Source organism: Staurois parvus, unplaced genomic scaffold (assembly GCF_062004578.1).
Source record: "Staurois parvus isolate SC_StPar_1 unplaced genomic scaffold, SC_StPar_1.0 ptg000999l, whole genome shotgun sequence".
NCBI lineage: Eukaryota > Metazoa > Chordata > Amphibia > Anura > Ranidae > Staurois > Staurois parvus.
The window spans coordinates 133,305-150,458 of record NW_028318795.1 but is presented as its reverse complement, the minus strand read 5'-3'; the positions used below and the strand labels follow the sequence as shown (position 1 = coordinate 150,458).

Sequence of the window (17,154 nt, the reverse complement as noted above, 5' to 3'; positions counted from 1 at the left end):
TTGTTTACAAAATTTTGGAGTGGGGGGTTCCTTTCAAAATCCATACCAGACCAGAAGGGCTTGGTATGGATGGGAGGGGGGACCCTATGATTATTTTTTTTTTTTTTTTTTTTAATTGCCGGGCAATGCTGACAATTCTTTTTCCATGCAGCTGTCAGTGGGGAACCCCACTGACGGTGGAAACATGAATAAATCTCTCACTACTAAAATGCCGCATGACCAGGGGCAGACTGACCATTTGGAAACTCGGGCACTGCCCGAGGGTCTGGGGTCAGTACGGGGCCCCCTGAGATGCCCCTGGTACCTTTTTCATAGGCTTTTTTGAGTTTGGGCAAGGACACAGGGGCCCCATGATCCCCTATTGCCCGGGGGCCCCATGAGTTGTCAGTCCGCCCCTGCGCGTGACTTCATCATAGAACTGAGCCGGATTGTAGTCACTGAGCGGGATCTCATCCAATACTCGGATGCGCTAAGATACCGCTCAGCAAATTGTCCCCTCTGTTCGAATTTCACGGTCAAACTTTCGGTAGGTTCAACCACCAAACAGAGGGGGGTGTTCAGCCCATCACTTTCAATGAGATGCAATTGGGTTGATTTTCTAAAGGCAAATAGACCGAGCACTTTGCAAGTGCAGTTGCTCTGGAGCTTAGTAAATGAGGGGGAGCTCTGCTGGCTTCCATCATCCAATCCTGTGCAAGCAAAAGTGCTGTTTCTTTTACTTTCCTTGCGGGTGATTGGGCGTTCTTTGCAAAGTGAAGCTTCACCTCATTTTCTAAGCTCTGGAGCAACTTGCAGAGTGCACTGTCTATTTGCCTTTAGTAAATCACCCCCATAGTCTGCAGTGTACGGAGTCGATGATGTTCCTGTACATAGCACGAATAGAACTCACATTGGGGTTTGTCTTTCTTCTGTCCTCCAGTGTTGATCTTTTTCTCCAGCTCAGAGTTAAAAACCTGAAACCAACAACAGCGGATGAGATTTATCATTCCAATGGAGAACCATAAAATCGCACAACGCTCTGTTACCACAAACGCATGACAACTCTCCGTCACCTCGATGGTTTCCAGGTCACTCGGGTGCAGCATGAAATCCACTTGTCTCAGGTACTGGGGCTGATTTCTGCTGCTGAACTCCAGAATTTCTTCATACATTGCGGCAGCCACAACGTGCTTGGGGAATCCCAGCATTCCCGTCCCGATGGCTGGGATTGTGATGGATCTTTGATGTGTGGATTCCGTGACGCTCAGACAGTCGCTCACAATTTTTCTCAGAATCTGTCAACCAGATAAGATCAGATGATAATAGAGGCGGGTGATGGTGCGAAAGACTTGTACAGACATGGATGTTGGATGGACAGAAGGTGGACAGTTGGACACAAGGATGGATGATGGGTGGACAGAAGGTGGACACATCTATGGATGGTGGATGGATGGATGATGGACAGAAGGTGGACAGTTGGACACATCGATGGATGGATGGTGGATGGATAGAAGACGGACAGTTGGACACCTGGATGGATGCTGGATGGATGGATGGTGGATGGACAGAAGGTGGACAGTTGAACACATGGATGGTGGATGGATGGATGGTGGATGGACAGAATTGGACAGTTGGACACATCGATGGATGGATGGATGGATGGATGGTGGATGGACAGAAGGCAGACAGTTGGACACATGGATGGATAGTGGATGGACAGAAGGTGGACAGTTGGACACATGGATGGAAGGTGGATGGAAAGAAGGCGGACAGTGGGACACACGGGTGGATGGTGGATAGATGGTGGATGGATGGACAGAATGTGGACAGTTGGACACATGGATGGATGATGGATGGACAGAAGGTGGACAGTTGGGCACATAGATGGATGGTGGATGGATGGATGGTGGATGGACAGAAGGCGGACAGTTGGGCACATGGATGGATGGTGGATGGACAGAAGGTGGACAGTTGGACACATAGATGGATGGTGGATGGATGGTGGATGGACAGAAGGCGGACAGTTGGGCACATGGATGGATGGTGGATGGATGGACAAAATGTGGACAATTGGACACATGGATGGATGGTGGATGTATGGATGGTGGATGGACAGAAGGTGGACAGTTGGACACATGGATGGATGGTAGCTGGATGAATGGTAGATGAATGGTGAATGGACAGAAGGTGGACAGTTGGACGGATGGATGGATGGTGGATGGACCGAATGTGGACAGTTGGACACATGGATGGATGGTGAGTGGATGGATGGTGGATGGACAGAAGGTGGACAGTTGTACACATGGATGGTGGAAGGATGGACAGAAGGCGGGCAGTTGGATACATACAAGGATGGATGGATGGTGGATGGACAGAAGGTGGACAGTTGGACACATGGATGAATGGTGGATGGACAGAAGGTGGACAGTTGGACACATGGATGGTGGATGGATGGTGGGTGGATGAATGGATGGATAGTGGATGGACAGAAGGTGGACAGTTGGACACATGGATGGATGGTGGATGGATTGGTGGATGGATGGGTGGTGGATGGACAGAATGTGGAAAGTTCGACACATGGATGGATGATGGGTGGGTGGGTGGATGGATGGATGGTGGATGGACAGAAGGTGGACAGTTGGACACATGGGTGGATGATGGATGGGTGGTGGATGGATGATGGATGGACAGAAGGTGGACAGTTGGACACATGGATGGATGGTGGATGGATAGATGGTGGGTGGATGGTGGATGGACAGAAGGTGGACAGCTGGACACATGAATGGATGGTGGATGGACAGAATGTGCGCAGCTGGACACATGGATAGATGGTGGACAGTTGGACACCTGGATGGATGGTGGATGGATGGATGGACAGAAGGTGGATAGTTGGACACATGGATGGATGGTGGATAGATGGTGGATGGACAGAATGTGGACAGTTGGACACATGGATGGATGGTGGATGGAAAGAAGGTGGACAGTTGGACACATGGATAGTGGATGGGTGGATGGACAGAAGATGGACAGTTGGATACATGGATGGAGGATGGATGGAGAATGGATGGTGGATGGACAGAATTGGAAAGTTGGACACATCGATGGTTGATGAATGGTGGATGGACAGAAGGTGGACAGTTGAATGGATGGTGGATGGCTGGATGGTGGATAGATGGATGGTGGATGGACAGTATGTGGAAAGTTGGACACATGGATGGTGGGTGGATGGATGGTGGATGGATGGAAGGTGGACATTTGGACACATGGATGGATGGTGGACAGATTGATAGGTGGATGAATAGATGGTGGATGGATGGATGAATGGATGGTGGATGGATGGATGGATGGTGGACGGATGGTGGATGGATGGTGAATGAATGGATGGATGGTGGACGGATGGATGGTGGACGGATGGATGGATGGGTGGTGAATGGATGGTGGACATACTGTAGGTGATTTACTAAAGGCACATAGACTGCACTCTGCAAGGAATACCCAATCACATGCAGGGAATGCTGCGATCTCAGCCTGCGTTGGAGCCAGGAATAGGCGACATGCGGCTGGGAAATCGCAGGAGTTCTGACAGATAACATTAGCAGCTGCTCTGCTCTATATTTAGCTCCCGGAATGTCACCCAATTTGGAGCCGAGAGAATCGCTGCGTCATAATCTCAGCTGTGGTTTGAGACGGAGGAGGGGCTGCCACTGCGACTCAGCAGCCTGAAGAGCGGGATAACAGCAGGTGGGGCCCCCGCTAAGGAAGCAGACAGGACCCGACACTGCGATCCCTGGAGCCCCCATTATCTGTTACCAACGTGGCTCTGACCCCCCCCCCCCCCTCCGCTTACATCAAACCACATTTTGAAATTGTGCAACTGACAGTGAAGTCGCACGATTTCAAAGTCAGATGACACGCCGATTTCATGCAAGACATCTGACACATGATGGTGGATGGATGGATGATGGATGGATGGACAGAGGGCGGGCAGTTGGACACATGGATGGTGTATGGATAGATGGATGGCTGATGGATGGATTGATGGATGGATGGTGGACAGTTTGATGGATGGATGTTGGATGGATGGATGAATAGATGGTGGACAGAAGGTGGATGGATGGTGGACAGATTGGTCGAAGTATGGTGGACGGATTGATTGATGGATGGATGGTGGACGGATGGATAGTGCAGGGATGGATGAACAGATGGTGGACAGAAGGTGGATGGATGGATGGTGGACATATTGATGGATGGATGGTGGACGGACGGATGAATGAATAGATGGTGGACGGAAGGTGGATGGTGGACAGATTGATGGATGGAGGGTGGATGGGTTGATGGATGGAGGGTGGACGATGGATGGATGGTGGACATACTGGGGGTGATTCAGTAAAGGCATATAGACTGCAATCTGCAAGGAATACCCAATCACAAGCAGGGAAAATAAACCCATCAGCTATACTTGGAGATCATATCCCCCCTTATGTATTATACATGGAGATCATATCCCCCCTTATGTATTATACATGGAGATCATATCCCCCCTTATGTATTATACATGGAGATCATATCCCCCCTTATGTATTATACATGGAGATCATATCCCCCCTTATGTATTATACATGGAGATCATATCCCCCCTTATGTATTATACATAGAGATCATACCCCCCCTTATGTATTATACATGGAGATCATATCCCCCTTATGTATTATACATGGAGATCATATCCCCCCCTTATGTATTATACATAGAGATCATATCCCCCTTATGTATTATACATGGAGATCATATCCCCCCTTATGTATTATACATAGAGATCATACCCCCCCTTATGTATTATACATGGAGATCATATCCCCCCTTATGTATTATACATGGAGATCATATCCCCCTTATGTATTATACATGGAGATCATATCCCCCCCTTATGTATTATACATAGAGATCATATCCCCCTTATGTATTATACATGGAGATCATATCCCCCCTTATGTATTATACATGGAGATCATATCCCCCTTATGTATTATACATGGAGATCATATCCCCCTTATGTATTATACATGGAGATCATATCCCCCTTATGTATTATACATGGAGATCATATCCCCCCCTTATGTATTATACATGGAGATCATATCCCCCCCTTATGTATTATACATGGAGATCATATCCCCCCTTATGTATTATACATGGAGATCATATCCCCCTTATGTATTATACATGGAGATCATATCTCCCCTTATGTATTATACATGGAGATCATATCCCCCCCTTATGTATTATACATGGAGATCATATCCCCCCTTATGTATTATACATGGAGATCATATCCCCCTTATGTATTATACATGGAGATCATACCCCCCCTTATGTATTATACATGGAGATCATATCCCCCCCCTTATGTATTATACATGGAGATCATATCCCCCTTATGTATTACACATGGAGATCATATCCCCCCCTTATGTATTATACATGGAGATCATATCCCCCCTTATGTATTATACATAGAGATCATATCCCCCTTATGTATTATACATGGAGATCATATCCCCCCTTATGTATTATACATGGAGATCATAACCCCCCTTATGTATTATACATGGAGATCATATCCCCCTTATGTATTATACATGGAGATCATATCCCCCCTTATGTATTATACATGGAGATCATATCCCCCCTTATGTATTATACATGGAGATCATAACCCCCCTTATGTGTTATACATGGAGATCATATCCCCCCTTATGTATTATACATGGAGATCATACCCCCCCTTATGTATTATACATGGAGATCATACCCCCCCCCCCTTATGTATTATACATGGAGATCATAACCCCCCTTATGTAATATACATGGAGATCATATCCCCCCTTATGTATTATACATGGAGATCATATCCCCCTTATGTATTATACATGGAGATCATATCCCCCTTATGTATTATACATGGTGATCATATCCCCCTTATGTATTATACATGGAGATCATATCCCCCTTATGTATTATACATGGAGATCATATCCCCCTTATGTGTTATACATGGAGATCATATCCCCCCTTATGTATTATACATGGAGATCATATCCCCCTTATGTATTATACATGGAGATCATATCCCCCTTTATGTATTATACATGGAGATCATATCCCCCCTTATGTATTATACATGGAGATCATATCCCCCCTTATGTGTTATACATGGAGATCATAACCCCCCTTATGTGTTATACATGGAGATCATATCCCCCCTTATGTATTATACATGGAGATCATATCCCCCCTTATGTATTATACATGGAGATCATATCCCCCCTTATGTATTATACATGGAGATCATATCCCCCCTTATGTATTATACATGGAGATCATATCCCCCTTATGTATTATACATGGAGATCATATCCCCCCCTTATGTATTATACATGGAGATCATACCCCCCCTTATGTATTATACATGGAGATCATACCCCCCCTTATGTATTATACATGGAGATCATAACCCCCCTTATGTAATATACATGGAGATCATATCCCCCCTTATGTATTATACATGGAGATCATATCCCCCTTATGTATTATACATGGAGATCATATCCCCCCCTTATGTATTATACATGGAGATCATATCCCCCCCTTATGTATTATACATGGAGATCATATCCCCCCCTTATGTATTATACATGGAGATCATATCCCCCTTATGTATTATACATGGAGATCATACCCCCCCTTATGTATTATACATGGAGATCATATCCCCCTTATGTATTATACATGGAGATCATAACCCCCCTTATGTATTATACATGGAGATCATATCCCCTCTTATGTATTATACATGGAGATCATATCCCCCCTTATGTATTATACATGGAGATCATATCCCCCCTTATGTATTATACATGGAGATCATATCCCCCCTTATGTATTATACATGGAGATCATATCCCCCCTTATGTGTTATACATGGTGATCATATCCCCCCTTATGTGTTATACATGGAGATCATATCCCCCCTTATGTATTATACATGGAGATCATATCCCCCCTTATGTATTATACATGGAGATCATATCCCCCCTTATGTATTATACATGGAGATCATATCCCCCCTTATGTGTTATACATGGTGATCATATCCCCCCTTATGTGTTATACATGGAGATCATAACCCCCCTTATGTGTTATACATGGAGATCATATCCCCCCTTATGTGTTATACATGGAGATCATATCCCCCCTTATGTATTATACATGGAGATCATATCCCCCCTTATGTGTTATACATGGAGATCATATCCCCCCCTTATGTATTATACATGGAGATCATATCCCCCCTTATGTATTATACATGGAGATCATATCACCCCCCTTATGTATTATACATGGAGATCATATCCCCCTTATGTATTATACATGGAGATCATATCCCCCCTTATGTATTATACATGGAGATCATATCCCCCCCTTATGTATTATACATGGAGATCATACCCCCCTTATGTATTATACATGGAGATCATATCCCCCCCTTATGTATTATACATGGAGATCATATCCCCCCTTATGTATTATACATGGAGATCATATCCCCCCCTTATGTATTATACATGGAGATCATATCCCCCCTTATGTATTATACATGGAGATCATATCCCCCCCTTATGTATTATACATGGAGATCATATCCCCCCTTATGTATTATACATGGTGATCATATCCCCCCCTTATGTATTATACATGGTGATCATATCCCCCCTTATGTATTATACATGGAGATCATACCCCCCCTTATGTATTATACATGGTGATCATATCCCCCCTTATATAATATACATGGAGATCATATCCCCCCTTATGTATTATACATGGAGATCATACCCCCCCTTATGTATTATACATGGTGATCATATCCCCCCTTATATAATATACATGGAGATCATATCCCCCTTATGTATTATACATGGAGATCATATCCCCCTTATGTATTATACATGGAGATCATATCCCCCCCTTATGTATTATACATGGAGATCATATCCCCCCTTATATAATATACATGGAGATGATATCCCCCTTATGTATTATACATGGAGATCATATCCCCCCTTATGTATTATACATGGAGATCATATCCCCCCTTATGTATTATACATGGAGATCATATCCCCCCCTTATGTATTATACATGGAGACCATATCCCCCCCTTATGTATTATACATGGAGATCATATCCCCCCTTAATCTCCTCTTCTCAGTAGAGAATACACTCAGTTCCTCTAATCTTTCCTCATAGCTGATCTCCTCCATGCCTCGTATCAGTTTGGTTGCACTTCTCTGTACTTCCTCCAGTTCCCCAATGTTCTTTCTGTGAATTGGAGCCCAAAACTGAACTGCATATTCCAGATGAGGTCTTACTGATGATTTGTACCTGGGGGGGGGGGAATATCTCTCTCTCTGGAGTCTATACCTCTCCTAATACAGGAGAGAATTTTGCTTTAGAACCCGCAGCTTGGCATTATTAACATGTTGGCGCCGGCCGAAAGCAAATGTGTTGCCTCCCGGATTCTGGTCCTAGACGCCGAGCAGCCGCACATTTGCGTTCTATTAAAAAACATATGTGCTGAGAGCGTGCGCCCTTTGCGCTCCGAGCACACACATTCGGTACTCACGGAAAGGTCCCAATCTCCTCTTTCGATCGGGACCTTTTCCGATCATGTGACCACCGTGACAGTGAATCACGGCGGTCACATCACCCTAAAACCCCACCCCGTCTCCTGGCTTCTGGAACCCTTAAAGGTTTGGGAGGCACCAGCACCAAGGGGTTAAGCTTGTGATCTATCAGAACTCCCAGATCCTTCTCAGCCATTGACCCCCCCCCCCCAGATCCTTATCCACCATTGCCCCCCCCAGATCCTTCTCCACCATTGACCTCCCCAGATCCTTCTCCACCATTGACCTCCCCAGATCCTTCTCCACCATTGATCCCCCTAGATCCTTCTCCACCATTGACCCCCCCAGATCCTTCTCCACCATTGATCCCTCCAGATCTTTCTCCACCATTGATCCCTCCAGATCCTTCTCCACCATTGATTCCTCCAGATCCTTCACCATTGACCCCCCCCAGATCCTTCTCCACCATTGATTCCCCCAGATCCTTCTCCACCATTGACCTCCCCAGATCCTTCTCCACCATTGACCCCACCCCATTGTACCCCCCTAGTATGTATGATGCATATTCTTAGCCCCCAAGTGCAGAACCTTACATTTATCAACATTAACCCTCATTGGCCCCATAGTCCCCCAATTACACAGAGCATTGAGGTCGGCTTGTAAGTTGGAGACATCCTGTAAGGACGTTATTCCCCGGCACAGCTTGGTGTCATCTGCAAAGACTGAGGTCCCCGACCCCAAATCATATATAGATTACAAAGTAAGGGTCCCAACACTGATGTTTGCCAAGCAGTACAACTAGCCCAGTCAAAAGGATTGTCACGCGTTCTATTGGCTGAGAGGAATTATCTCAATTCCATTTCCATACCTTCTCAGAGGAATCGTAACCTCGATCCCATTCTGGAACCACAGCATGGATAACAGAGTCACAGGACAGATTACAGCCATCGGTAACAAATATGGAGCCGTATTCCACCTGCCTCCCCTGTCTCTGTGTCATCAGAAGATCCTGGAGGTTGCTTCCGGCCTTCCTGAGCAGAGCCTTGGACACAGCTCCGGAACGAAGACTTAGGTCTGTCCCCACACTGTTCACCACCACGTTGGTCTAGAGAGAGAAGACAGATCGTTACTGACAAATCCATCGATTGAAGACGTTACAGACTAAGAGTTCCTCAGTTACCGTCATGGAAAATGGTCGGTAAACGTCATGGAAATTGTTGACTTTTCCATTATATTTGAAAGGGAAATTAGCTCTTCATTCAAACAGTTCCTACAGAGGTGTTATACCTGAACAAATGAAACAACGGGCATGGAATATTCATATCTTCTAAATGTGTAGGGATCTGCTGCCCTCTACTGTCTGTATCTGTACGTAGCTGTGCTTCTTACTGTCATATTGTTGTTTATGTACACCACTTCCTGTCCCTGCTAGCTGGGTCAGAAACCCCAGATTGGAGGACTTTGAGAGCTTTTTAACCTCCATGTCGGTCTAACTAATCAATATTTTTGAATGTCAAAGAAGTACATTGTTTTGCATGGAAATTTGTTATTTTATATTGTAGGCCTGTCCAGGGGCGGACTGACCATTTGGAAACTCGGGCACTGCCCGAGGGCCCGGGGTCAGTAGGGGGCCCCATGAGATGCCCCTGGTACCTTTTTCATAGGCTTTTTTGAGTTTGGGCAAGGACACAGGGGCCCCATGATCCCCTATTGCCCGGGGGCCCCATAAGTTGTCAGTCCGCCCCTGGGCCTGTCATTCTTAGGAATAACTCACTTAAATCTGTACAAACAAGAGTCTAGAACACATCCCAGGTAAATAATCATAAAAAATAATATAATAATAATACATTTAATTCAATAATGTAAACAAACCAAAAACACTGACATTTGAAAAAAAAACCCACAAATTTGCACATTGCTGAGCTCAGTCGCAGAATCATTTTCAGTGTCTGATGACAAATTTTCCCACAAATCGCTATCGCTCGATTCTGCAAGTGGTTCTAATTCACTATCACTGTTCTCTAGCTGGTCTAAAACTGCTTTTGACCTAAAGGGACGCTTTTTGGACGCCATGGATGTTTCTCAGTTTCCAGGCAGAAAGAACAGTAAAAGTGCGGGCAGGGCGCAGGATGCAGCACTCGGGGCAAAACTGAGGGAAATGGTTTGATACAGGAATGGAATCCTAACAGATTACAATGTATTGAGTGTATGTCAAATTTTTACTTTTTTGAAGCTCCCGCCGGTTCCGCCCTCCGAATATCCCGACGCTCGCAGGGAACGGAACCTGGAAGACGGATGCCGGCATCGGCCGGCGGACATGGCCGGAGGACACTGCAGGAGGGACCTCGCGGGATCGCAGGACAAGGTAATGCTTGAGGGACCGCTGCAGTGTAATCCTGCGTGTGGCTCGAGGTTACCGCTTTTGGTACCGAAATTAACCCTGAGCCACACTCGGGATTACTGCCAGGAAGGTTAAAGGGGATTTTTCTAGGAAGTAGACTGAGAGAAAACTGAGTCACGCGTCCTGTCCATGGAGTTGCTGCTGTTGTATTTTCACTGAGACCAGAAGAAATTAGAGTAAGTCCCCGAATTTACGAACATTCGAGTTGCGAACATTCACAGATACGAACGGACTTTGCATTACGAACATTCGTAGATGTGAACAAATCTCAGAAGTAGCTCACGTGTCTACTGGACATTGTCACAGTTATGCTGCTGTGTGCTTACTGTACGGTGCCATAGTGTACAGTACCGAGCCCAGGATGTCCGGAGGCAAAAGGAAAAGCAGTGGTGATGTGGAGGGGACTGCTAGGAAGCACAAAGCAATAACCATGGAAACAAAATTTAAAATAATTGAGAAATTGGAGAAGATGGAAGACATCGCTCGTTCTGATAACATGAAACGTTCCACCATTGGCACAGTTCTAAAGAACAAGGCCAAGATCATGGAACATGTGAAGTCTGCTGTGCCTATGAAGCCAACAGTAATATCCAAAAAGAGTGGTAAAGTAATAGAGGAGATGGAGAAACTTCTCAGGTGTGGATGCAGGATCAGCGTCAGCATCGAGTCCCACTCAGCTTGATGCTTCTTCAAGAAAAAGATAAAAGCCTGTTTGAAGACTTGAAGAAAAACCAGGGTGAACAGTGTGCATCTTTTACTGCCAGCCATGGATGGTTTCATAAATTCAAGGCTAGAGCCGGCCTTCACATCGGCAAAGTAAGTGGTGAGGCTGTGAGTGCAGATACCATAGCTGCCCAAGAATTTCCAGAAACACTTAGAGAAATTATTGACGAAGGTGTTTATTTACCCCAACGTCAATACGTCAATGAGATAGGACTGTACTGGAAGAGGCTGCCAGAACAAAGTTACATCAGTAAAAAGGAAAAGGTGATGCCAGGCTTCAAAGAGGCAAAGGGAATATGCTTCCGGCGATATGAAATTAAAGCCTCTCTTAGCTTACCATTCAGAGAACCCAAGAGCCCTCAAACACATAGCCAAGGGCTCTGTACCTGTTGTGTGGAAGAGTAACTCCAAAGCCTGGGTTATACAGGCCATTTTCCAGGACTGGTTTTTCCACCACTTTATCCCAGAGATAGAGAAATATTGTTTGGAGAAAGATAGCCCATTCAACATACTATTGCTGCTTGCCAATGCACCAGGTCACCTCCAATTCATGGATGACTTTCATCCCAACGTCAAAGTAGTGCATCTTCCACTGAATACTACGGTGCTCATCCAACCTATGGACCAAGGAGTTATTGTGACTTTCAAGAAATGTTATTTATGTCACACTTTTTGTCAAGCAGTAAAGGCTATTGATGAAACAAGAACAACCTTGCAACAATTTTGGAAGGACTATAACATCTACGAGGTCATAAAGAACATCAACTTTGCTTGGTGTGAGGTTTCAGCTGTCACCATGAATGGGATTTAGAAGAACCTTTAGCTGCAGTTTGTTCATGAAGTTCATGGACTTGAAAAGATGGGTAAGGAGTCCAAAGAGGTCTTCAACAACTTAGTGACCCTTAGCACGAAGCTGGAGCTAGATCTGAAGAGGACGACTTCATTTAACTCCTTGCTGTGCAACAAGAGGAGCTTACTAATGAGGACCTGATGGAATTAGAGGCCAAACAAAAAGACAAAGAGAGCCATGAGGAAGATGTAACTGAAAAACCAAAGAGATTTACAACACAGGAAATGGCAAGGGGATTTTATTTACTTGAAGAGGCACTGTTAGTTATGGAGGCACAGGACCCCAACGTAGAATGATACACATAGGTTACAGCAGCCGTTCAGAATGCCATCCAGTGCTACAGAGTCATCTATGATGAGAAAAAACAGGGAGAAAACAGCATGAACAAGCAAAAATTACTCTGGTCACCCTTCCAAGAGGTCTCTGACTGGGGCTCACAAGAAGCTGTAAAAGGTCACAGTAATGGTGGAACTCCTCAAAAACTCCAGGGCACACCAGGGGAGTGGCTGGTTGCTTGCACCTTATCCAAGGTCCACAAAGGACAGGTGCAAAGGACAGGTGCTGGTGCAGCTTATCAACTGGGGGCTTCTTCAATTTCTCTTCCTAATCGTGCCACCATAGCAGACCTCTATGTGGTACCACATCACTGTATCTCGGAGGCCAACCAGAGGTTGAAGCTGTTGGCGCCTCAATACAGACAGCCATAGCCCAGTTAGACAAGTCATAATACAAACTACAGCTGGAACAGCTGGCCATCCCTGTCCAGGACTATCCTCTACCTCAGCAGCAGCTGCTTCACCAACTTCTAGAGAAACACCTATTGGTCTTTGGCACCACTCTGAAAGACTACGGTTGACCAGAGGCCATCGACCACTCAATTCAAACAGTGGATGCTACACCCATCCGGTAGTGGTACCTCCACATTCCCCCAGCCTTGTGTCAGAAGGTCAAGGACATGAGTGTGGTCATTCGGAAAAGCTGTAGTCCATGGGCTGACCTTGGGGTCCTGGTGCAAAAGAAGGACAGAGGTCTGCGATTTTGTGTGGACTACCACAAACTAAATGCCTGTACAACGGAGGAGTGGCTCATGGCACTTGGCCAAGCCAACTATTTCTCCAACCTTGACTTGGCAAGTACCAATGAGAGACCAAGACCATGAAAAGACTGCCTTTATCACACCCCTGGGACTGAGCAAGTTTCTTAGCATGCCCTTCAGACTGAGTAATGTCCCCAGTACTTTCCAGCGCTTAACGGAGACTGTGTTAGTCTACTTGGACAATATAATATGCCGGTGGACTTCCTACTGGACTCTCCACAGAGTTTGCTGCCCCGTATGCCCAGCACCTGGATGCAGAACCACTGCGATCAGATACCAGGTGGTACTGGATAGACATGAGGTTTCAAGAGGCATGGTTCACATCAGACAGTGCTTCTTGAAACCAGTAAACCCAAAACAGGTGTTTGTTTTTTAAGGGCAGGACAGCTGTCAGCAACACATCCAATATCATCACACTGATTAGAGTCAAGGTTGGCTCACTCTTGGCTCCAATTAGCTCTGGGAGAAGTCATTAAGCTAGGACCTCACATACTTTTTCCTCCCTGCACTGTGAATGTTTACATGTTATGTGCAATTAAACCATGGCAACATCTAATGTTTGTGTAGTATTATGTTCAGCAGACTGTGTTCTTCTATTGTTGTGACTTAGATGACGTTCAGAGCACATTTTATGCCCAATTCATGCAAAACTCCATGGAATCCCAAGGGGTTAACATACTTTTTCTTGCAACTGTATATTTAATATGATGAGGAAACTCAAAATGATTAGAACTTACCATTGCATTTTCAATATTTCCTTGTTTTATATTGATGTTCAAGCCTTCCTTAGTGGTCACCATTTGATCTTTGCCTTTGTTCATTGTTTCCCCTTCCTTAGGAGTTGTCCTCTTCTGCTTTTTCATGCCACGTTTGGAAGAAACATGGACCTGTTTTTCCTCAAACTCTTCATTTACAAATTCAGTGATAGTCTTTAGAATGTCTTCATCACTGTCCAGGAGATGGATGTTTTTGATGGTGTTGGCTCCTTCTTGGCTTTCTGTGTATGATTTTATGGATTTTACAATGTTTTGGGCGCACAGGTCCAAGGGACACCCAGAAATAACAAAGTCACCAACAGAAAGTGCAACAGAGCTTTGACCATTCTCTGCAGCCATCACCAAGCTCTCGGTTATCACTTTCCGTAGAAGACGTTCACATTTTGTATTTTCTTTTTTATCCAGTTTGGGAGCAATTGCATGAATTACCTTCTTACATGATAAATTGCTCACATCTGTTATGACACACTCTCCCGGCTCCAGCTCCCCTTTCTTCTGAACAATGCGTTCACATTCTTTCTGAAGACTGGGTCCTGCTGCTTTCATCAAAGCCAGCGCTGGTCCCCCAGTTGGCTTTAAATTCTTATTTGAGGCAATTATGATGACATCAGCATTGTGTTGGCACAGATCACCTTTATATATAACCATTGTGGCTCCATTCTGGAGGCTGACTTGGCAATGGAGCTCATTTCGATTGGAAATTCTGTCATCGACCTCCTTCTGTAGTTGTATCACACATTTGTGATTGTTCCATACTGTAGTAACATACATATTTTCATCTTCAATAAAGAATTTTTTGACCCCGGGCTTATCAATGTATAAGGTGTCAGAATACATTTTGGAAATCATTTTTATTATGCTGGTTTCTGCCTTCTCTACATAGCACTTTGGGCCAGACAAGGAGACAAAGTTCTGTTTCTTCACAACCTTCACATTCCGTATTATTTCATTCCATTCCTGCGTTCTTTTTTCCTCCATAAACCGCAACACCGCCACTGACTTCAGTTTGATGTCCTTCTCCACCAAAGTGTTCTTCTCCACAAAGTCATGGATCTGCCGGTAGGTTTCTTCTACAGGCGAGGATAGACCAGTGCTCACCACCTCAGTTCCATCCCTCACAGGGAACTCCTCTATGGAAACCTTCATCCCATCAATATTAATCTTCTCCTTTAGGAAGCTCTTCAGATTTCCCCACTCCGGACTCTGAGTGACACTTTTATCCTCAACAGAAATTTGCTTACAGACCAATTCCTTCTTCAAGGTTTCTTCACCATTTCTCAGATCGTTATCAGAGTAACCAGCTAACATGACTGCATTGTCTTTCACCTGAAAAGCTGCTTTTATGTTGTTTTTCATAAGAAGACTACATGACAATTCTTCATTGTCCACTGCCTCCAGAAACTTGATGATGTGTGGATCGAGGTGAACAGATTTGAATTTCAAGCTTTGTCTAGTATTGAGAATTTCACATTTGGCAGTGGAAACTTCATCTTTTGGCCCATAAAGTTTGACTGCCTTAGAAATTCCGTCGTAGCTAATTTTCACATGTGGAGAATCTTCCAGGATGCTTTTCTCCAAACCGTGCGCCAGCATTAATTTATAAGCTTCAGGCTCAAGAGACACATTCTCTTCCACTCTGCTCAGTTGTCTAGTGGTTTCTTCTACCAGTTTTCTGAATTTTGGCTCAATCTTCATGACGTCTTCTGAAATACCCACAATGAAAGCCTTCTCTGCAGCTAAGTCGGGTTTTATGAGGACTCCATCATATGATAAGCTAGACATCTTTTCTTTGATGCTTTCCCACACCGGTGGCTTCAGGTCGCACTCTGTGACTTTATACTTTGAAATAAAAGCTTTAAACTTTTTGTGGATGTTATCGCTCCATGTTGGAACTATCTTTGCCAATGTTCGGAGATGACTGGAGAGAGTGCTGGGCAAAGTCAGTTTGATGACAGGAGTGGGGGGGTCTACATTTGGCCAAGTGATTTCACAGTAAATATCCGCCATTGCTTTTTCAACATTTAGTTTTATCTGTTCATTCTTCAAAATGAATGTCAGTATATGTGGACTGATGGGGATTTCTACTGAATCAGGTATTTCCATATGAGGGCCTTCCTTCCCATACAAGCAATGACCAATGGATGGGTAATATGGGTACAGGGATATTGGATTATTATTTAGCACGTGCCGCTTTGTCATCACCGTCTTTAGAACTGCAATAAATTGAAATATGGTGCTTGTTAGATAAAAGGTATGGGAGGGAGCAATAAGCAGGGATACGTCAGAATTAGTGTTAGTTGTCATGTAAAAAAAAATATAATAATTCATGCCCTAAAACAGGGGTCTCTAAACTGGCCCCTGGACCAGATGTGGCCCTTTGCTTGCCTTTTTCTAGCACTCTTGGAGCACTCTTCCTTCCATTGATATGAGCTACTATTCTTCCCACTGACACCAATGATGGTACACTATTCCTCCCACCGACACCAATGATAGGACGCTCTTCTTTCCACTGACACCACTTATGGGACACTAATCCTTCCACCCACACCAAAGATGGGGAACTAACTCTCCCAAATGACACTGATTATGGAACACTATTTCTCCCATGGACACCAATGATTTGACACTATTCCTTCCATTGA

General features: G+C 44.7%; 1 protein-coding gene across 2 annotated transcripts in view; it reads right to left on the bottom strand.

Moving 5' to 3' along the window:
* The window catches only part of LOC149441363 (protein mono-ADP-ribosyltransferase PARP14-like), a 63,138-nt gene that overhangs the window by 34,446 nt on the left and 11,538 nt on the right, over nucleotides 1–17,154 (bottom strand). For both annotated transcript variants that reach the window (XR_016307394.1, XM_089657429.1), the window contains exons 6-9: nucleotides 14,474–16,725; nucleotides 9,535–9,771; nucleotides 1,053–1,274; nucleotides 890–953 (exon numbers count right to left, since the gene is read on the bottom strand). Coding sequence is in view for 1 of the 2 variants with exons in the window: in XM_089657429.1 (XP_089513555.1) it covers nucleotides 890–953; nucleotides 1,053–1,274; nucleotides 9,535–9,771; nucleotides 14,474–16,725 (2,775 nt within the window). In the remaining variant the exon portion in view is untranslated. The remainder of the gene's footprint in view (nucleotides 1–889; nucleotides 954–1,052; nucleotides 1,275–9,534; nucleotides 9,772–14,473; nucleotides 16,726–17,154) is intronic.